Source organism: Cottoperca gobio, chromosome 20 (genome assembly GCF_900634415.1).
Source record: "Cottoperca gobio chromosome 20, fCotGob3.1, whole genome shotgun sequence".
In the NCBI taxonomy this organism is placed as follows: Eukaryota; Metazoa; Chordata; class Actinopteri; order Perciformes; family Bovichtidae; genus Cottoperca; species Cottoperca gobio.
The window spans coordinates 11,298,563-11,320,597 of record NC_041374.1 but is presented as its reverse complement, the minus strand read 5'-3'; the positions used below and the strand labels follow the sequence as shown (position 1 = coordinate 11,320,597).

The 22,035-nt window shown below is 42.7% G+C and overlaps 1 protein-coding gene across 2 annotated transcripts in view; it reads left to right on the top strand.

The window, feature by feature from the left end:
- ctnnd2a (catenin (cadherin-associated protein), delta 2a) overlaps positions 1–22,035 on the top strand; it is a 227,030-nt gene that overhangs the window by 118,260 nt on the left and 86,735 nt on the right. For both annotated transcript variants that reach the window (XM_029457760.1, XM_029457761.1), the window contains 2 exons: positions 1,229–1,402; positions 12,337–12,637. In XM_029457760.1, the coding sequence (XP_029313620.1) occupies positions 1,229–1,402; positions 12,337–12,637 (475 nt within the window). The remainder of the gene's footprint in view (positions 1–1,228; positions 1,403–12,336; positions 12,638–22,035) is intronic.

Sequence of the window (22,035 nt, the reverse complement as noted above, 5' to 3'; positions counted from 1 at the left end):
AAGAACTACAGCACTGCTACATACACTTGAGTCTACTGAGATGGCTGAGTGCCTCAAATGCATCGATTTCTGATGTGAGCTGAAGGGTTGTGGGGTTTTGACTGTGTTAAGTTGATGGTGGATAGTCACAGCGGTCTGACTCAGAGTTGTGAAGCACTCCTTCCCTTTATTCAGCTGGAAAATACTTGCACGCGACTTGCCAAGGATTGAGAGCTAATGTGACATGATACCACGTCAGCCCCACTGGACCATCTCTCTTACTCTGTCACTCATAGCTATGCATATATCGCTGTGTATATATGAGTATGTCACCGTCTTTTCACTTTATGTCCTGCCATGTCACCCAAGCCCTACTGACTTGTCTTCATATTCCCATAGTCTCCTCTGTTTTTTACTTCTTTCTAATTTTAATTTAGCTCTGTGTTTTCAGAGGGAGGCCTTACATTTGTTCTGCTGTGTAATGAACAAATACCTGCTGTCAATGTCTTCCTTGCTCTGTGTCTGTGGGATTCCTGCCAAACACAGAGCAAGAGGGGGGGACACTACATCTCATTACTTTATAGCTGACGACCTGCAATGTGTTCTGTGGAGATTTAAAAAATGAAATACAGAGGCATCCCTCTCTTTTTTCTCTGCATCTCTCTAAATCTGCATATTTCTTCCTGTCTCCTGTGTCACAATGCATGTCTATCTTCCTTTCTTCCTTTGGAGCATCTCTTACTCACCACTTACACTACTACTCATGCCTACCTTTACACAAACACAGGACAGGTCAGAAATCAGAGTCACATACGCCTTCTTTTTGTTGCTGTTTTCCTTTCCTTCCCTCTCATCACTGTTACCATCTTTCACCCATCATTTCCACACCTGTTCCTTTTCTTTTCTCTTGTCTTTCTTGTGCTCCCATCAATCTTCTGCTGCATTAATTTGCCCTTGTTTTCTTCTTTATCCTCTTTCTTTCCCATCCTCTACATCCCCCATCCTATGGTTCTTATCACCACCTTCCCATTCCACTTGCTTTCCATTTCCTACATCTTCCCTCCTATTTCTTTCCTTTATTGTCCTTACATCCGTAAAACCCATCTGTTCAATTCCTCTGTATCCCCCTTCCTTATCTCCCATACTGTACCTCGTCTTTCATTTGCCTCTCCCTAATTTTATCCTCCCTCTTTCATCCTCTATCCCTATCTTACTTACATCTTTTTTCTTCCTCCTTTCTTTTCTCCAGGCTCTCGTGGCTCCTACAGTAGTCAGCACAGTCAGGAGCCCCTTCGGCCCTTGGGGTCCCCAGAGCACCACATAGATCCCATCTATGAAGAACGTGTCTACCACAACAAGGGCCCCATGAGGAGCCTTAGCCAGAGCCAGGGGCCGGACTCAGGCCCCTACCGCAACAACACTGGTAAGGCCCTGCCTGCATTTCTATAATCAGCAACAGCCATTTATTTTTAGCCATTTATATGTTTTTATTCACTTCCTATGCTGTGTGTTTGTTTTTAATAGTTTTAAACCTAAAATGTGTCCTACCACTTCTCAGTATCTTAAAGTTAAAGACTTTGGCAAACTCTTGTGTCCTTGAACATCTGACATCAGCTGTGGCAAAGAACCCTTAAACTTAGTAATGAAGCTGGGATAAAGTTGTATTACTGTCCATTAGGAGCTAAGTTTACTTCCGTATACGTCCTATTGTCCACAGCACACATTCTCCTCATGTTAATTGATGTTTGCTTACCAAGTGTTAGGTATACATGATAAATGCAACAATGATTTGAATGCTACAGCTTTTTAGGTTATTGTTCCTTCTTAATGCTGTCTAGGGACCCAGGGACAAATGGAGGAAACACATAATAGACAATATTAAAACAAGGAATTTTGAAAAGGTCATTACTGACCCTTTTGTTGTGTTTTTTTTTTTTATTCCAGTTGGGAATGAAGCACAGTTGGGCACATTTGCTATCAAAGTCACACAGTTAGACACACTTATTCTCACCCACTCCCTCCGTAACTCCATTGTTGCCAGCAATGTATTTTTAATAGGGCCTCATTGAGCTTATCACAATGTGGGTTTAGGTACGCCATGTTAATCCCATTACCGTATCATACCCACATGAAAACACCCAAGTCGGTCACGCCACGTTCACAGCTCCCTCGATGTCATTAACCAGCCTAGCCTTAATAGCTATCATTAGCATTTGGGTCAGAATCGTAGCAGTAAATATGCCACTCTAGACCAGCGTTTGAGTTGATCAATTTGACTCACTTGAAAGGAGTGAGAGTTGCCTTTAAGCACAGCTTTTGAAGCACATTTCAGCATTAGGGGGGGTCGTTGGGTTTGGACTTATTCTTTGTGGGATATTGCTTTGATTACTTGTCGGTGGAATTCTGAACAGTGCATACAAATAGGATTGTCTTTCCAAGCAGGAATTAATTAAATAAGTGCTCTTCAGAAGTGTACAGAGAGGACCCACGGTTATCTATAATTTACTGTGTCTTGTATTTGTAGTTTCAATAGATGGGTATGAGAAAACTCACAAAGGAAATTTGTACTACAGCTACAAAAATCAATACACTGTGGATTAGACTGTGTACATTTAATTGCAACGTTTGAGGTTTACAATTCGCTTCTCCTATGATAAAATGTTTTAATAGATTGTCCCATTTAGTTTGAGCTAAATCCTCTGATAGAGTGTCTTAGCACGAGCCTTTTTCACCCATAATTTCCCCCTGCTATGCTTGGCACATGTAACTACAGTGGTAAATCAGCACACTAAAGATGAACCACACCTTGAAGTCACTGGGCCGTTGAATTAAAGCTTGGCCTTAACGCAGCATGTTATAAAAGTCATGTTAATAGTCTGCGCGGTGACTAGGAGGTTGTCCAATAAGGATTCATAATGCACAGAGTGACAGCACAGAGTGAACTGATAAGGGCTGTGCTGACATGCTGAGTGGTAAGTCATTAATTATGTCATGGCGCCTTTTCTTGGCAATGGCAGGCTCACATTATTGGTTCATTACGCTGGCATGGATCAATGTAATTAATGCTATAAGTCATTCCTGCGGTGGAAAGAGAACGGAGACGTTTGTGTGCGTAGTTCATTACAAAATTTGCAAAGCTGTAGTCAGTGGGTCTATATACAATCCACAGTGTCAGGTTAATTCAAGGCCAATTTAAACAAGGCACTTGCAGCCAAATGAAGCTCACACTATTCAATGAGTGTGTGGGCCACCATATTACCTAACTGGACACTTAACCATGAAGAGGATACAACAAAAGCAATTTAAGTAACCATAATTATGCTTGCACTGGTTTTAATAGTGGCTGTTTCCTGGCCCTGTTGAGGATGGAGAGACATGTGGAGAGGTAGAGGGAGCAAACGGGACACAATGAAGACGCAAGTAAAAGACATATAGTGGGGTCAAGGCTGTGTGGAGAAGCAAAATGTCTGGTTCACACCCAAATTGTGCACAATCTAAATTGTCTTTGGCTCAATCACTTACCCTCAATGCCACCTGCAATTTATTTTCTTGTCTTTTTAACTGTGGTGCTCTTGGCTGAGGGTTTTCTGTATAGTTTAAGGAACTTGTGATTTGTGTCCACTCTCAACTTTCTCCATCCAGTAACAACACCAACAGACCTGTAGTCTTCGGAGGTCTGCTGGCATTTCCTTGCAGCAAAGTTGACAGCAGTTTGACAACACACTTGACTTTTCAGTCAGGTCCAATTTAGAACACCGTCAATTGGTTATCCAGTGTGTCTGCTCAGTTTCCATTGCTCCCTACTCTTCACAGTTCTCTTCTACTTCATTGTTGGCCTGAGTGTTGGACTAACAGCATTGTCACCCCAGCTAAATACAACCGAGGGAAATGTATGAATATGTTTCTGCTAAACATCTGCTCCTGAATGACTGTGTGTATATATCTGGTGAAACTTCTCTCACATGCACACACAGTTATTCTTCCTGACCGCTGGCTCACCCTCTTCATCCTCTTTTCCTATCTACCAAACACATCTATGCACAGCACAATATTATAGTGGAAGTATGAGTATGTATCTGTGTGTTATTGCACTATTCATGTGTGTAGGCAGTGATGCACGGTGTTTCATTCTCGGATTAAACCAGGCCAGCGCCCCAGAGGACTGCAGGTTAATGTGGCCTATTTCAAGCGGTTATTCCTGCACCGTCACAGCACACACATGCATTCTGCTACATAAAAGAATCACAGCAAGAAAAAAGCCTCAGGATGGTTTACAAAGTGTTTATTTTTCCAAAAAGACAATCTGTGTTTTTGGAATCTATCTACTGTTAGTCTCTCCCTGTTTCTGACATCGGTATTGCTCTCTCTCCTTCTGCTTATTATTTTCTTTCTTTTAAATGTATTTCTACCTTTTCTTTTTTCTTAAAAAAACATATTCTACTAATTCAGAGGACATGAAATGTTTTGTTCTATCATGCCTTCCTTTCCTCTGACCTTCCCTCCTTGTTTTCTTCCCTTTTCTTCCTCCCCTCCCGTCTTTGGTATTATTTCATAAAGCTATCTTGGCCTGTATTGTAATGACTCCGACCACTGGGAATAACATCAGCTCTGAATGGATGTGGCACCTTCTCTCTTTAATGGGTTATCATCAGACTTGCACGTAGCTCAGGTGGCCACAGTGAGAATGTGATTCAATGCCACGGCTATTTGTTAGGTGCATCTAGTAGCCAGGTTGAGCTATTGCTGTTGATAAGAGGTGTTATGTAGTTTAACATTGTTCCCTCCAGTATCTTTGAGGAAGACAGACACACATTATTCTATAATCATTAATCCCTAAACCATTAAAGACTAAGTCACTAAAAACAAGGTTATGTTTTCTCAGTCATTAACCAAATGATGCAGAGCAGGATGGGAACCATCTGAATTTGCATTTTGTGTCATACTTTATATGCATTTTACATCACACTTTCAGAAACACTCCTCTAGTCAGTCCTTTAGTTTTGTTCCAAGTGTTTGTACCTTATCACCTGCCAACCAGACAGCACCATGGACATAGCTTCATTCGGCACCCACTCCAAAAGCTTTGCAAATAAAGAGCCTCATCTTGGATTTTCTAAACTTACTTTTAAAACTTTTTAAATTATGTTTATTTCATTTTTGGTTCTTGTAAATTCTTGACATAATCTTTATGGTCTGATGTAGCGCAGCCTCTGCTTCAGTCTCTATAGCCTTGTGCTACTGACTCTACTGATTCTAAATGACGATTGCTAATTTCCTGTTAATTTTGTAATAAATGCCACAAAGGCTGTGGTGTCACACACTTCTTAACATTACGTTTCTGCAATTAAATTAATGCTGTTCCCCGGACAAGGGATCAACTCACATACGTGTGTGTGTGTGTGTGTGTGTGTGTGTGTGTGTGTGTGTGTGTGTGTGTGTGTGTGTGTGTGTGTGTGTGCGTGTGTGGGGCATGTTTCTCAAAACCAAAGCAGGGTTATTTTTAGCTTGACGCTGCAGCTCTATAGCACCAGTCCCGTTAGCCAGTGTGAAGATGTGCACACATACAATACACATGCACAGTTAAAAGGAGAGGCAGAGATACGAGGAGGGCTTTGCATCAAACCATTAAACCAATCTCCTTTCCCCTTTAAATCTGCTGTATTCCTTCTGTAATGAGATCTGACATCCTAATGAGGGGGACAGAACAGAGAGAGTGATGGAGGAGAGAGATGAGAGAGAGAAAACAAGCCCAAGAGAGGAGGGTAAAGACGAAGAGGACTGGAGAGAGGGTGTAGTTACCGCGCTGCTTGTGACCAGGAGGCAGGATAAGTTCATGGCACCTCTTAAAAAGAGAAAGTGACAGATCCTTGAAATGAAAGAAGAGGGAAAAAAGGCTCTTTCACCAGGCACATGTCCAGTGTCCAAATGGGCTTTATTATACTAATTAGAGTCACTTGCGCTGTGTGTGTGCATTTATGCAGATATAGTTAATGGGTGTTTAATGAATTAAACATTATTTGTAGCTTTTTAAATACATAACAAAATATATCCATACATGCATACACACATTTTAGCCACAGGACATTGTATGTTTAAATAAGGTGTCCTAAAGTAAGAATGCATATATCATGATAACACTGCATGGCATTACTCGATACTAAGTTATAATGTTTATTCCTACAAATGAGTTCTTCTTACTTTTAGGAATTACAATGTTTTGCACCGATAATTGCAAGTGTTTGGTTGAAATAATGGTCGAATGAGTAGCATTGAGAATGGACCAGTCTAAGTAGACCTGAATCATCAGTTCTTAATCAATTAGTGCCTGATTAAACCTCAGTGTAGGAAACTGAAGCGCTGCAGCATTTTTGCAACCTTTTGGCCAAAGCATCTCCCGGGTCACTTTAGTGTTTCACTCACCAGGCTCTGTGTGTCGACAGGTCGGATCAGGTTTGTTTGGCCAGGAACTATTTCAGCTTAGCCTGTGATCCTGCTGATCTTTTAATGAACGTACTGTCTTTTAAACACCAGCAGAGAAAGAGTTGTTATTTTACTCCACTGGGAAAACGGTCCTACTGGTTAAATGCCCAGTTTAGGTCTGTCATACTGCAGCCAGCTCTGTACTCAAAGACAAAGCTAATGTTAATGCAGTTGAGGGTGAGTTTGATGTTGAACTTGTCAAACACGAAAGGAAGGACATAAAGGAGTGGAAGAAAGGCAATGCAAAATGATGTATTCCTCTGCATTTTAAGGGGATTTTTCTCTGCTGTAGTCAGTTTTCTAACAGAAGAACTCAACTGTTATAGGCAACGCAACTACGACCTTCAGTACTCTTCATCTCATTGGACAATAACTCAATGTACAAGTTGAATCCAGGTGACTTAAACTTTTACAGTATTTTCACTTAGTTTTTGCTGAAGCCTTAGAAAGCTTTACATACCAGCGCAATGCATCTGACTTACTAAACAGATCAGCAAAAATGATTTCCCTGGCGAAAACTTATAGCACTTCCTCAATGTAGGTTTAAGTGACCACCCTCTCTCAAACACACACACACACACACACACACACACACACCACACACACACCAGTGGCCTCTAATACTACGGCAAATACACGCACAAAGCATGCACAGAAACGCGCTCACATTCCACTTGTGTCCCACGCTATCTCAGTTTACATGATTACCATATTCTTTGTTTTATCAGCAGTAATGAATTCATAACTGTGGAAAGAAACATCCATTTGTTTCTGTCCTCAGAGATCACACAGATACATTTGAAGTCAGCACAAAAGCAACGTTGACTGTCTTCATCAAATGAAATGAAACGTTCATATCTGCGGTTTTACTCATTAATTGTTTCGCAGGTTATCGTTTTATACATTTCTTATAAGCTCTGTAGTCGTGCTTCGTCTCCCTATTGTTCCTTATTATAACATAAATGCATATTAATAAAACTAGCCTCCTAGTTGATATCTTTAACATCAGAACTGAGCCGCCATGTAACTGTGATCATGTATTTGTTACTATGAGCCACAAATAGCACCATGATGCATATGATTGGTAGTGTCTTGTTTCTCTCAGATATTGGTCAATATAAACAACACTTTAAATATTTCCTCCTGCAGTTTTATGCCATAAACCAATTTCAAAATGGTAATCCGGCCTAGTGTCATTGAAAATGTGATGCAGATTTTCTTAGCAACAGTCGCAAGGCTTACTTCTATAGCACCTATTAAAAAACGAGGCAATTAAAAGTGTTATATTACACACACACTCAAAGGCATTGAGGTAAGATAAGAAAGAAAGTAAATGTGAAAAAAACATATAAATATCCAAAATATCAGCTGAATTAGAAAAAAAAGATTAGAAGTTAGATAGTTAGAAGGCAGCTAACAACAAGGACAACCTGCCAACCTTGGTAAAACATATTCATATTTAAAGAACTGATCTGCTGTATGGCTTCTATAAATGGAGCAGACTTCAGTTGGAAAGAAAAGAAACTCATCTTTTCATGACTTTCACTATTGTCCTTCCACAGCAGGAACATTTAGCTGCAGCCTTTGGCCTGCAGCACCTGCTGGGTCTAAGTGGCACGCTTGGAGAAAGACATGGCAACTTGACTCAGAGACAAGTGTCCTACAGCTCCCACACTGTAAAACGCTGTATACTTGATACTGAAAGTGCCAAGCGCGTGTGTGTTTTTGTGTGCGCGTGTGCTTGTGTGTGCGTGTGCATGTGTGTTCTCCAGTGCTTCCAGCTCAGGAACATCAAGAGCTGTGTGTTGGCCAGGAGGCTCTCCCAGGGATAAACAGAGGGAGAGACTAATCCTTGCTCTCCTCCAAATTCAAGCGGTGTGTGTTTTTGTGTGTGTGTTTGTGTTTGCTGTGGGCAAGGTTGTGTGTGCATGCTGTTGAATGACCTTTAAGTATTATAAAGAAATGTGTTACAGGCATGCACGTTTAGTCCATGTCAATCACTTGCATATTTGGAAATCCATGTTTGTGTGTGTGTGCGTGTCTATGCGAGTGTGTGTATCTGAGAGAGATAGAGAATGTACTGAGGGGTTTTGTGTAATCGTGCTGAGCGCTGAAGCGTGTCGAGAGAAAGGACATGTCCTCAGCTCTGATCACATAGTCTACTACAACCACAATAGAGGGAAAGAGACAGAAGAGTGTTAGGGAAGAAAGGGGGAGAAAAACATGGAATGAATGGACGATGGAGAGAGGATGACAGACAAAAAAAGATCGAACGCGAGAGGTTGTACACTACTGCGAAAGAGGGATTGAAAGGGAAGGTTTCCGAGGAGATTGGTGAGAGAAAAAAGATGGATGTAGGTATAGACTGAGAGGGACATATCTAGAGAGGGGAAGAAAGAGGAGAAAAGGGCAAGGAGTGATGGAGAAAAACAGAGTGACATAGACAGAGTAGGATTGAAAGAAATGGAGGCAGCGATATAAGAATGAGAAGGGAGGCTTGGTGGATTGGTTTGATCCCCTCTACTTTTTTTCCCTCTGCCTATCTCTCTCTCTCTCTCTCTCTCTCTCTCTCTCTCTCTCTCTCTCTCGCTCTCTCTCTCGCTCTCTCTCTCTCTCCCTGTGTTCCTCCATCTTCTCTACATTCAGCGAGGGCTCCCTCGTCTTAGCAGCCCAGAGAAAAAGTCAGTCCTGCTCTTAGCTAGCCGGCCCCTCAGCTGGCTGGCTAATTGCGGAGGAATCACTGTGTCAAATGACTAATAGAGTTTCCCTACCCGTCGCTAATCTGCCAGCAGGAGCACAGCCATGATTTGTTTACTCTACACTGAAGCAAGGGAATACAAAGACACACCCACCCTTTCATTTCCTCTCCAACACAATTTCACGCCGCCAGAGCATTAGGTGAGAGGTGTTAGTGGAGCGTGCACGTGTGTCTGTTTGCACGCACATGCCACATTTAAAAATGTCTTTAATATTTCATTAAACCACACCAGCGAGTCTGCCTTGTGCTGGTCTTTTAATTCATTAAAGGCACACCCTTTCAAACTCATACACACATTTGTTTGTCTTAGTATAAAGAGAGGACCTTTCAGTTCTATGTTTATTCCATAACACCAAACTTAAACCATAACTTTTAAATGACTTCAAAACCAAAATCTGGTTTGATTATAATCTTAATCTGCCATCCCAATTGACACAATGTCTTGAAGACGGGTTGAAAAGTCTGTCACTCCAAAAATCTAAAACCTCAACTGGTTCTCATCATGATAGGAATACACACACACACACACACACACACACACACACACACACACACACACACACACACACACACAGAGGAAAACATACTCCACTACACACATGCATGCATAAACAGGCACCCGCACACTGATTTTTGCCAGGCAATAATGGCCCCAAAGGTCAAGTCATCAGTCAGAACACACCATTACCAGAGCAAATGATAAATTCAGCAGCACTCCATTTACTTAGGCAGGAGGAGAAGAAAGGGAGAGCAGACAGCAAGATTGAGTGAAGAAAATGGAATGCATAAAGAGGCGTGGGGAAGCTGCATGCAAAGTAAGAACGTGAAAACAAAAGAACGGGCTAAAACAGTAATTTGGCAGGACATCTTTGGGAGCGTTCTCTGCCTTTATGTTCCCGACCATCTCTCTCTATCATTCTGGCTTTCTTTCCCTTCCTCCTTCTTTTTTCAACTTTCCATATTCAGTGCTCACATCACAGGCTATGAAAATAATTTGACAGGCCATTTTATTTTGTGTTTTCCTTCTCTCTTCTTCTCTCACCCCCTCGTTGGCTCTGAGGTTTGTACTATTTGGGTGTCAAGTGTCTCGGTGACACTGACACTGCTGGTGTTAGCCTAAAGCCCCGGCTACTAATGAGACGCTCAGAAGAACAGACTCCATTCAAAGAGGACATAAGAGACTGGGATTTGCTTGTGATGGGAGTAACTCTGCTTCATTACCTTCTTATACCCTATGTTCTATGTGGCTGTAGTGTCACTAACTCCACTGCCTCGTGTTTCTTCTGTCTTCCCTCTGGTTTGGATCGTTTCTAAACTGCAGTTCCATACCTCAGCTCTCAGCTGTTTCTCTCTTTTCCCAGGCTCTCTTACTGTTTCTCTTCCCCTGCCTTATTCATTGGATCTCTGTCAAATATAGAGCATCAGTAGAATAGCTCTCACAGCCTTTAGCCTCATGGGCATTGCATGGCAGAGTCTGAAAGTTGAATTTTTCACTGTCTGGCTTGCTGGATTTTTGTTAACCCAATTTTCAAGTTAGGAAATAAAGATATGCTAATGTTGTTACGTCATCCAAAAGGTTTGTTGTGCCTCTGGTGGGCCGACTAATGGAGTTTACCAGACTTTGGTGAGAAGAATTTAAATAAGAGCTTAGGAAAATGATTGTTAAAGATTAGTTCAATCTGCCTCATGCGCCAAATAGGTGGGTCAGAGCAGATGTGTGTGTGTGAAGGCAAAAGAAAGAGAGTGATAAGAGGGTTGTGAAGGTCAAGTGAATGCCACAACTCAAGACATTGCTTAAGAGCAACTTGGTCACATAACAATGAGACACTCAACCTCACACAGCCTCCTTTGCTTTGTTAAATGTGTGTACAGGGGTTTATATGACGTGTAAATGTGTGTGTTAATATGTGTATATGCTACGTGTGTGTGTTCTAGTTTTAAAGGCTAATTGTCTTTATAAGAGGGGGTTCATTGGCCTGTGTTAAAGCCCCAGTCAAGCACATGCCACATATTGATTTCTACGATTTATCACATACTCCCTGAAGAACACATTAATGGTGTTTTTGCATGTGTGTAGGTGTGTAGGTGTGTGTTTCCATGTACACAATCCTTGGTTCTAATGACAGATGAGATGGATCTCCCCCACACCGTCTGTCGTAGTGTTTTTGCAGCCAGAGAAACGAGGCCCCCAGACTCACATTAACACCTTGATATATCACAGATCCGCTGCTCCAACCTGACGGGGAGGGAACATGACAGCTCCTGTGCCCATGCAGACTGCTTACATCCCCCGTGCAAATCCCCATTCAATTTCCATTTCGCTCTAAAGAGAGATAGCTTGAGGTTTTTACTTATTTTCTTATTTTATGTTTTTTTTTGTCCTTATTGCTCACCAGGCAGATGTCTCACTGCGGATAAGTTTCTGTAGTGGTCCTCTAGCTACCCGCAAATAGGCTTACGAGCAAAGTTTCCATTTTTCACTGCATGGGAATGGCAGGCTAATGAGTCATTTGAGTGACAAAGCTAACATTGTTTACAAACCCTCAGTGGAAACTGTTGTTTAAAGTGGGTTTTTATTACACTACTGTACTTCACGCTGGAATAAAACTATTGCTAAGTTGGTCTCAGGTATTTCTGTTAGCTTAAATTAGTCTACTTTAAAAATAAATATTGAACTATGTTATCATAGTCCATATGCTTTGTGATGAAAACTTTGATAATTTTAAGTATTTTATTTCAGATGTTCGTACACATTGATTACAGCAGTCGTTATAATGATTTCAAACTTTTAACTACACAACTTGTGTCTCTTCTTCTCTCTTCATTCTTCCCTCTGTTGAACATTGGTCCTTGCTGTCAATCCCGGGCTTGTGGCCAATATTCATCCATCCATATGGAGACACGCTTGTCTTTCCCCAACAACCTGTTCATCTCTGTGCCTGCCTTTCTGCCTCTCCTCTCCTCTCTATCATCTCCTGTGCTCCTCTCCTCTCCTTTCATTTTGTCTTCTTCTCCCCTCCCCTTCTCCTTCTGCCCTCTCCTGTGCCCTGTAGACCTTACCCAACGTGTCCATGACCAGGTCCTAAGTTATGTCCTCTGTCCCTACTTTCCCACCATAGCTCCTTCCTCCCCTGGTGTCGACTCCACCCCTTTGCAGCGCTCAGGAAGCCACAGCACAGGGACAGGAAACTACAGCCGTGGCGGGACCAACAACTATGCCACAGTGGGACCAGGCTACACCTCAAGCGGAGGTGGTGGAGACGTGTACGGCTCAGACCCCTATGTGGCGGACCCCTACCGCACCCTGCAGTACTGCCCCTCGGTGGTGGAATCACCCTACAGCAAGTCTGGACCAGCCCTGCCGCCCGAAGGCAGCCTGCAACGCTCACCTTCCATCGACTCTATTCAGAAGGACCCCAGGTAGGATTAAAGCGTTGTATGGGGGGGGGGGAAGAAGAGGGGGGGGGGGGGGGGGTGTTTTGTGTGTGTTTCGTTGGGATCATGAAGCAAAGGAAGAACAAATCTGTGTGTTAGAGGATTTCATAAGTGTGATAAGAGTGCAAAGACACACATCACATACACTTGTATTCCTGTATTTGTGAGGACATTGCATTCAGTGTTTCCCCTAGGTTTACTGCTTTGGAGGGGTTCTTACTGTGCGACGGGGGGTGTGCGCGTGTGTGGCGCGGTTTCTCTTTAGTTCTCTGTGCGTGGTTTCTCTTTTAGCTTTTAGCTCTCCTTTCTTCCGCTCTGTAGGTGTGTGCGCACGTGTCAGCTGCGAAGCTCTGCCCTTCACATAACGGAGCGAAGGAGAGAATGTGAATGCGCAAAGTAGACGGTACAAACTGAAACGTGCACATACATTAGATCAATAGCATAAGTGTTTAGTTTATTTAATAAAAGAGCACATGTCAATGTGAAAAGTTGTGAGTAAAAAATATTTTGAGAAAAATAAAAAAAACACCTTGAATTTCAGGCGGGGCGCAGCGCCCCTCCAAGACAACGGTAGGGGAAACACTGGCATTGACATTCATTCCCTGGAGCCTCACTTTAACCCACATGTAACATACTTTGTCTTAACCCTTGAATGTGTTGTTGTATACACAGCACACACACACACACACACACACTCACACACACACACACACACACACACACACACACACACACACACACACACACACACACACACACACAAATCAATATTACAATCACAGTCATAGTAAAGTCATCCTGCTCTAACAGGCACAGAAGGAATCTTATACACAAATTTCTCTCTAGTATTGATATCTGCGTATCAATATACAGTATACATAAGAATCACTGGTGATAGCTAATACAGCTGCAGATAACCCCCCCCCCTCCCCACACCACCACCACCAGTTTATTTCAAGGCTCTCTCAGATCGAGTGTTCAGACTAAAGACAGCACTGCTCAAAGAGCTGCGTTCATGAGGGCATGTTGCTTCAGGTACCAGTGCGAGGATGAAACACAACACAAGAACGCTGTTTTGACGAATAGATTCCTACGTTTGAAAGCTTTGCACCGACCAAAATACCGCACAGCAATTTATAATCATACGAGGAAGTGTTTCACAACTCTCAAAAGTTCATGAATGTTGTTAAAGACTATCGTTTTATCCGCCGTCTAAACAACCGTGATGTAAAAAACTGAATTACCATTTTAACCTTACAAAGTAATGTACCAGGAATGATGATGTCACATTGCGTTGCGACAAAAGTTGAACTTATTTTGCCAGACGACTCTGCTTGTGTTTGTCTGCATCAGACCCCAATGCAGTCGCCTCACTGTAATAAATTACAGCGCTGCTGTATTTATTTCCACACTGCACAAATGTTTAGCGTTACACAGCCTTGTTCCCTTCTGGACTAGTGTCTCTGCGTACTAGTTGTGTTAAGAAAAGACCGCTAATAAAATACAGCGTTCCTCCAGTCACACACCGGTTGCTTTAGAAGCTCCATTTCGCCTCCTTCGTGTCATGCTGTGAGTAAAAGAGTCCTACTCGGCTGTGATCACTTCCATCCTCTTGTCTCCACAGTTAAGGGGAGCTCACTCTCTTTTTTATTTATATATATTTCACAGGACTCTTGATGAATAATTCCTTTAATTACAGAGCGAGAGGGATTGAGACGTGCATGGATCAAGTCTCAGCTGCAACTGTCAATCACAGGAGAGGGAGACAAAGAGAGAGAGAGAGAAAGGGAGGGAGCGGGTGAGAGAGATGAAGGACAGAATAAGAGAGAAAGTATGGGAGAGAATTATTTAAAACAATGGCGAAGAAAGGGAGAGTGACTGAATGACACGTGGACATTCAGATGAACCTACAATCCTCCTCAAGAGTCTTTAATCTTGAGAAGTTGTCTGCAGTATCTGATAATGAGGTTGTGATGGTTTATTATTAATGTAATCTGACTGACTGGCTCAAGATGGTCTCAAAAATGTTCCCACTCAGTGAAATAATAATTTATAGGTTTGATTTCATTTTTGCAAATGAGACAGAATTCCCAAAATGTACATTGACTGTGCAAAGTAAACAGTGGTTCTGATCACTGAACACATTTGAAGACTTTTTCTCTTTGTGAAAAGCAAAACTTTATTTTGTCATTTACATATTCACTCCCAAGTTTGTGAAGTGCTTGTTGTTTGCACTCTGCTGCAGTTTCTCGTCTGCACCGGGATGTTTGTGTACACAGAAAAGCTTTTCTAAAATTCAGCACGAGGCGAAGCAGTAATATATGTTCTGTTTTCTGTAAGGTGTTTCTATACCAGACACTTTAGTGACAAAGGCACACGAGTCACACAACAACAACATAAACAGTTGCAACAGTGGAAATAAGTTTATCAAAGAGACGCTGTGGAGAGAAGAAGGAAAACATGTAAAGTCATGCACAGCTGAATGCTGGAATATGAATTCTCATTGAGAGATACTCAATTGTATATATATATATATTTTCATACATTAGGTAGTTGCTGCCATTCTTTACGGTGCAATATGTGCAACAGCTTTTTAATCTCTGTTGGCTTCACTGTCTAATCTGATGAGCAAAGGCAGTGAAAACATTTAAAGGTCAAATGCATTATTTTAGTCTAAATGACTGCAAACCTCCCGCTGCATAACTTCAATGAAGTTTTAGAAACAGTTCTACTTGTCTATGTTATTTTTCTTGAGCCAGCAGGCTCCACTTTTATTTCTTTCATTACTTTGTTAACTTTTAAAACTGGCGCTGAAGACGTAATAATCTGGTTTCAGGAAGGAAATGTTGCTTACAAACATATTCAGACATGCACAAACTAATATATTTACCGACTTGCTATGTTGTTTACTTGCCCACTGGAGTCATTAGCACACTTACTCATATGCACAAGTTCTTATAAGAGATCCTTTGTTTCCCTTAATGCTTCAAGCTTCATATTGCATCTACACGTATTTTTAAACATTATTTTAGAAATATTTTAAAGATATTAAAACGCAGTCTCCGTCTCCTCAACTATTATTAACAAATACAGCAATTTTGTACACGGTTCCAACATTTCGAGAGCTCCTTTGTGTGTTCAATGCCCCCTGCGTTCAATAAAAGCTTTTTTTAATTAAAAGTTACAAAGTTATTCATGTCTATTTTAAAATTCAGACTTTACAAGCTGGAGCCTGGTGGTGTGAAAATGCCTTAGACTCAGCGTGTTGTTTACATTTACTTAGACTTAGAACAACAGGTATCCAAAGTGCATACAACCTAAAAAGACAGTGTAATAATAAAGGGAATTTAAAAGCAATCAAACACTGAATCCCTATAAATATGAATACATTGTTCTGACTACAAATGGACAAATACCATCTACACCTAAAAGTGGTTAAATGTCTCAGTATCTGTCCATATCAGAACTCCCACCAACGACGTCTGGATTATAGTTTTGCTAACATTATCTTTTCTGGGGTTTTTTCACATCATAGGATACATTTTGTGTATGTGCAAACATAAATACTTAATATTTATTGTTTTGATTTTGTTATCAGTGTTAAAGACACTAAATCCAGACATTTTAGCTACAGCAAAAATTAAACAATAAATGTCTATGGAGAGACATACTGGAAGTATTTACTTTCACCAAATTCAACTAAATGCTTTAAGAAAAGTTACGCAGCTCAATGTAACTATTTTATAATATGTCTTATATCCTATTAGTACAATATGAAAAAAATTATTTTATTTCATGATGTTTCTGTTGTCTTCCTGTAATCTGCTCATTCATAGTCTTTAGTAAAGTGTCAATCCAACAATAATTAATGGTCTTTATTTAACTTCTGAGTCATACTTAAAATGTATTTAAGTTGACATTGTTAAACGTTTAACTACAAGCTGTCACTCTACTCTTAATATCTTTGAATTGGAACCATATGCTACATTTCTCTTTGCCAATAGGTTAAATTGCCTCCTACACCAACTTCACTCTTGTTCTTGCTTTAATTGGAGCTCGCTGAGCTTACATGAAGTGCTAAATGAGTTGAGAGCAATTAGATACAAGGAACACTCTGCGTGAGGGCAGAGGTTATGTCAGTGTGTGTTAATGTTTGTGTAAGTGTGCGGTGTGTGTTTGTGGGAATTCCTCCCCACATGCTATCCCGTGTTCCGTGTGTGTGTGTGTGTGTGTGTGTGTGTGTGTGTGTGTGTGTGTGTGTGTGTGCGCGCGCACGGCAGCCGGTAACACAGTTAGGGGCCATTACAGTTGCAGAAGAATGAGTGCGATAGAGCAGAGGTGAGGACAGCAACACAAAGAGAAAACTCAATAACTGCTAATGGATGGGAGTGAAGAGAGGAGAGGAGGAAGAGAGGGAGATAAGATAGATAAGGGGAGGGAGGAGGGAGTGGTGAAGATGAAGCTAAAGGGAGGGAAGAAAGGAGGCACATGAAGAGGGAGGGCGAGAAAGGGAGGAGGATTTGGTAGGGAAAGAAATGGTGGATGGTAGAAAGATGAAGATGGATGAAGGTGAATAAATAGAAGAACGAATGAGCAGAAGTGAGGAGAAAGGCAGAGCATAATGCAGATAAGTGTTGTCTGTCATTATTTTGTTTGTGTGTTTTCCTTTAACCTCTCTCTGTGAAAAGAGATTCTCACCCCCACTGAGCTTAAATTAAATCTTATAAAACAATGTAGGGAGTAAGATGAAGAGCACAGACCTACGGAACCAATAAAAGTATTGAGGATGAGAAGGCAGAAACCAATAATGAAGGCAAAGAAAAAGCAACAAATAAAGGAGATTGGAATAATCTTAAGTGAGGGAAGAAAGCACAGAGTCATTTGTTTAGGGAATAAGGGAGACGTACCTTGAGGGATCGAAAAGAAAAAAAGGAGCGAGGGAACTACGCAAAGGCATATTAGGGGTTTGTTAGTAAGAAAGAGATAAACATTAGCTCAGGGAGAGTGGAATAAGGGACCAAGGAGGTGGGGGCCATTGTTACAAAGCGTACAGCAGGAGGTTAGGAAAAAAACCAAAAACATCAACAAGAATTCAGTGTTGTAGAAATGAGAATTGACGGGAAGAAAAAATAAAGTGTGTGATCAAAAACAAGATTGCAGTATTTTCTTTAACTGTGGGGGTGTGTTTGGCTTATCTCCTCAAACACTCAATCAGCCTGAAACATAGACACCTCACTTCAAGATAAGATAAATCAAACCCCCCTCATTTACATCATCTCCACAAGCCAAGAGATAGGCCTCAGACATATAGGTAGCAGTGTTAGTGATGTTTGATGTTCAAATGCTTTTGTCATGAGTAAATGAAGATTGTTAACGTCTTGCTTTTAGGTTGTACTTTTACCAAATACAGACTGAAAAACCTGACACAAAAACTAAAGAAGTCCTGAGAGGCAAGTGAAAAACACCTGAATCTCTTCGTTCTCTTCTGTGTTTAAGACAAAGAGCAGCTGAAAAAAAGGGTTTTGAGAGTATAATCAGTACAAAGTTCTTGAGGTTCCTTGTCCAGTGGATTTCCCCCTTACCTTTAGTTTTTGAATGTTAGACCCTTCCCTTTGTTAGCCATGATATACGATATGAGGTTATTGCTGAGTGGAGTCATTTCATTTATATAAATCATTCTTTCTCTTGATACATTTCATAACTTGCTCAGACACAATATATGTACCTTGTGTTTAGAGAACATGGAGAAATGAAAACTTATGGATGAAAAGATTAATGCTTTTAATCTTGTTTAGAACATTTAGTAGTGGAGCACTTCAGCCTCATGTGGCCAGATTGAGTATTACAACAACAAACACATGATCCTGACAAAACTTTATTCCCCACCTGTTATTACAGATTAAAAAAGGTAATTTAAAAAAGATTATCCTGGCAAAACCTTCTTTTTTTTCACTTGATCCGGCAGTCAGGAATCTAAGGGTTAAAGCCACATCACTGCAACACTAGATGTTAAACATTGTACAGATATAAGGTAAAATAAATGCCCCCTGTGCCCCCATTATGTGCTCGAGGCAATAGAGCTGCTGACATGAAATTGCTATTTACAGTACCTTGATATGATGAGATCTGCTGTGACATGTCATTGTCACCGCTCGCTATTTACTGACAGTGTTGGTTGGCTCACAGCCCGAACACATCGCTCTATTTATGGACCATCTGCAATGGTCAGCAGTGACTCTGTGCATGTCTATAGTGTGTGTGTCTGTGTGTGTCTGTGTGTGTGCACTTGTGTCTGTGAATGGGATGTGTATGTATATGTGTGTGTCCAAGGCTGTGTCAAAGGCAGGGCTGTGGAGACTGTGTGTGTGTGTGTGTATGCGTGTGCGTGTGTGTGTGTGTGTGTGTGTGTGTGTGTGTGGGTGGCATTCATGTGATATTATAGGTCTGCTGCATTCCCATGTGTCACACAGTGTATTGGACCATAACATGTATGTGTGTGCATGTGCTTAACAAAATGAGAAAGAGAGAATTGTTGTTCAGCCATGTCAGTTGGTGTTTGTTTTTATATATGTGCAAAAAGAGAAAAACATAGTGGCTTGTATTCCCTTCTTGCCGCCATTGTCTGTTTGTACAATGCATTGCTTTGTGTTTTGGATATACATATGGTTTATGTATGGCTCAACAGACTCAACCTACTTTAGATGGAAATTGAGGCACCGGCAGCCTCTTGGTGTTTGTGTGCATGTGTGGAAGGTCTTGATCATACGATTTTATTCAGACTGAATATCCCATACTCACTTAAGTGAACGTAAGACCCACTCACATCCACAGTACCCAGTTTATTATACGATGCACCTGAGGATTTCTATTGTGTAAACTGGAAACAGATTATGTTTCTTTGGTATTTACTTGGAGTCGTTCTCTGCTGAGCTGTGTGCACAGCTGTGGCAGTTGGACAAGTCCAACATTCAAAATGTAATGTGTCCTCCATTTTCAGTCGTGTTCCTGATGGGCAGTACTTAACTGTGTGTTATTTGAAAACACACAGTGCCATTATCTGGCATACATGTTATGCATCTTCTCCACACACTTCCACAACTTTGTCACCTGGTTGAGACCCAACATGTACAGTTGTTCGAAAATAAGTTTGAATTAATGTTCTACCTTTATAATACCACAAAGCATTAGGACTTCAGGGTTTGCTACGGAGCCCGGTCGGGCACAGCCCGAAGAAGCTACGTGGTGCCTCCCATCCATCCATCCTGTGGGCCCACCACTCATGGGAAAAACCGCTGGGGTCGGGTGCGCTGTCACACGGGTGGCAGTGATGGTCAGGGACCTCGACGGACCAGACCCGGGCAGCAGAGGCTGGCTCTGGGGACGTGGAACATCACCTCTCTGTGGGGGAAGGAGCCGGAACTAGTGCGGGAGGTGGATCGCTACCAGTTGGATCTGGTGGGGCTTACCTCCACGCACAGTCTTGGCTCTGGAACCGTACTCCTGGATAGGGGTTGGACTCTATTCTTCTCCGGAGTTGCCCAAGGTGTGAGGCGTCGGGCCGGGGTGGGGATACTCACGAGCCCCCGGGTGAGCGCCGCTACGTTGGAGTTTATCCCGGTGGACGAGAGGGTTGCCTCCCTACGCCTTCGGGTTATGGGGGGGAAAACTCTGACTGTTGTTTGTGCCTATGCCCCAAACCGCAGTTCTGAGCTTTTCAGCCATCCCTGTGGAGGTTGGGGGCATTGAACCTGAGTGGGCGATGTTCAAAACCTCTATTGCTGAAGCTGCGGTGATGAGCTGTGGTCTCAAGGTCTTAGGTGCCTCAAGGGGCGGTAACCCTCGAACACCGTGGTGGACCCCGGTGGTCAGGGAAGCCGTCCGACTGAAGAAGGAGTTCTTCCGGGTTATGCTATCCGGGAGGACTCCGGAAACAGTTGCAGGGTATCGAAGAACTAGAAGGGCGGCAGCTTCTGCCGTGTCAGAGGCAAAGCAGCGGGTGTGGGAGAAGTTCGGAGAAGCTATGGAGAAGGACTTTCGGTCGGCACCAAGGTGCTTCTGGAAAACCATCCGGCACCTCAGGAGGGGGAAGCGAGGAACCATCCAAGCTGTGTACAGCAAGGGTGGGACCCTGCTGACTTCAACTGAGAAGGTTATCGGCCGCTGGAAGGAGCACTTTGAGGAACTCCTGAATCCGACTAACACGCCCTCTATGGTTGAGGCAGAGCTGGAAGCTGATGGGGGATCATCGTCAATTTCCCTGATGGAAGTCACTGAGGTAGTCAAACAACTCGACAGTGGCAAAGCCGCAGGGGTTGATGAGATCCGTCCAGAAATGCTGAAGGCTTTGGGTGTTGAGGGGCTGTCTTGGTTGACACGCCTCGTCAACATTGCGTGGAAGTCTGGGACAGTGCCTAGGGGTTGGCAGACCGGGGTGGTGGTTCCCCTATTTAAAAAGGGGGACCAGAGAGTGTGTGCCAACTACAGGGGTATCACACTTCTCAGCCTCCCTGGTAAAGTCTACTCCAAGGTACTGGAAAGGAGGGTTCGGCCGGTAGTCGAACCTCTGATTGAAGAGGAACAATGCGGATTCCGTCCTGGTCGTGGAACAACAGACCAACTCTTGCAAGGATCCTGGAGGGGGCCTGGGAGTACGCCCATCCAGTCTACATGTGTTTTGTGGATCTGGAGAAGGCGTATGACCGGGTCCCCCGGGAGATACTGTGGGAGGTGCTGCGGGAGTATGGGGTGAGGGGGTCACTTTTGAGGGCCATCCAATCCCTGTACGCCCAAAGCGAGAGTTGTGTCCGGATACTCGGCAGTAAGTCGGACTCGTTTCCCATGAATGTTGGCCTCCGCTGCGGGCTGCGCTTTATCACCAATCCTGTTCGTGATTTTCATGGATAGGATATCGAGGCGTAGTCGTGGAGGAGAGGGGTTGCAGTTCGGTGACCTGAGGATCTCATCGCTGCTCTTTGCAGATGATGTGGTCCTTATGGCATCATCAGTCTGTGACCTTCAACAGTCACTGGATCGGTTCGCAGCCGAATGTGCAGCGGTTGGGATGAGGATCAGCACCTCCAAATCTGAGGCCATGGCTCTCAGCAGGAAACCGGTGGATTGCCTACTCCAGGTAGGGAATGAGCCATTACCCCAAGTGAAGGAGTTTAAGTACCTCGGGGTCTTGTTCGCGAGTGAGGGGACAATGGAGCGAGAGATTGGCCGGAGAATTGGAGCAGCGGGGGCGGTATTACAGTCACTTTACCGCACCGTTGTGACGAAAAGAGAGCTGAGCCAGGCAAAGCTCTCAATATACCGGTCGATCTTCGTTCCTACCCTCACCTATGGTCATGAAGGCTGGGTCATGACTGAAAGAACGAGATCAC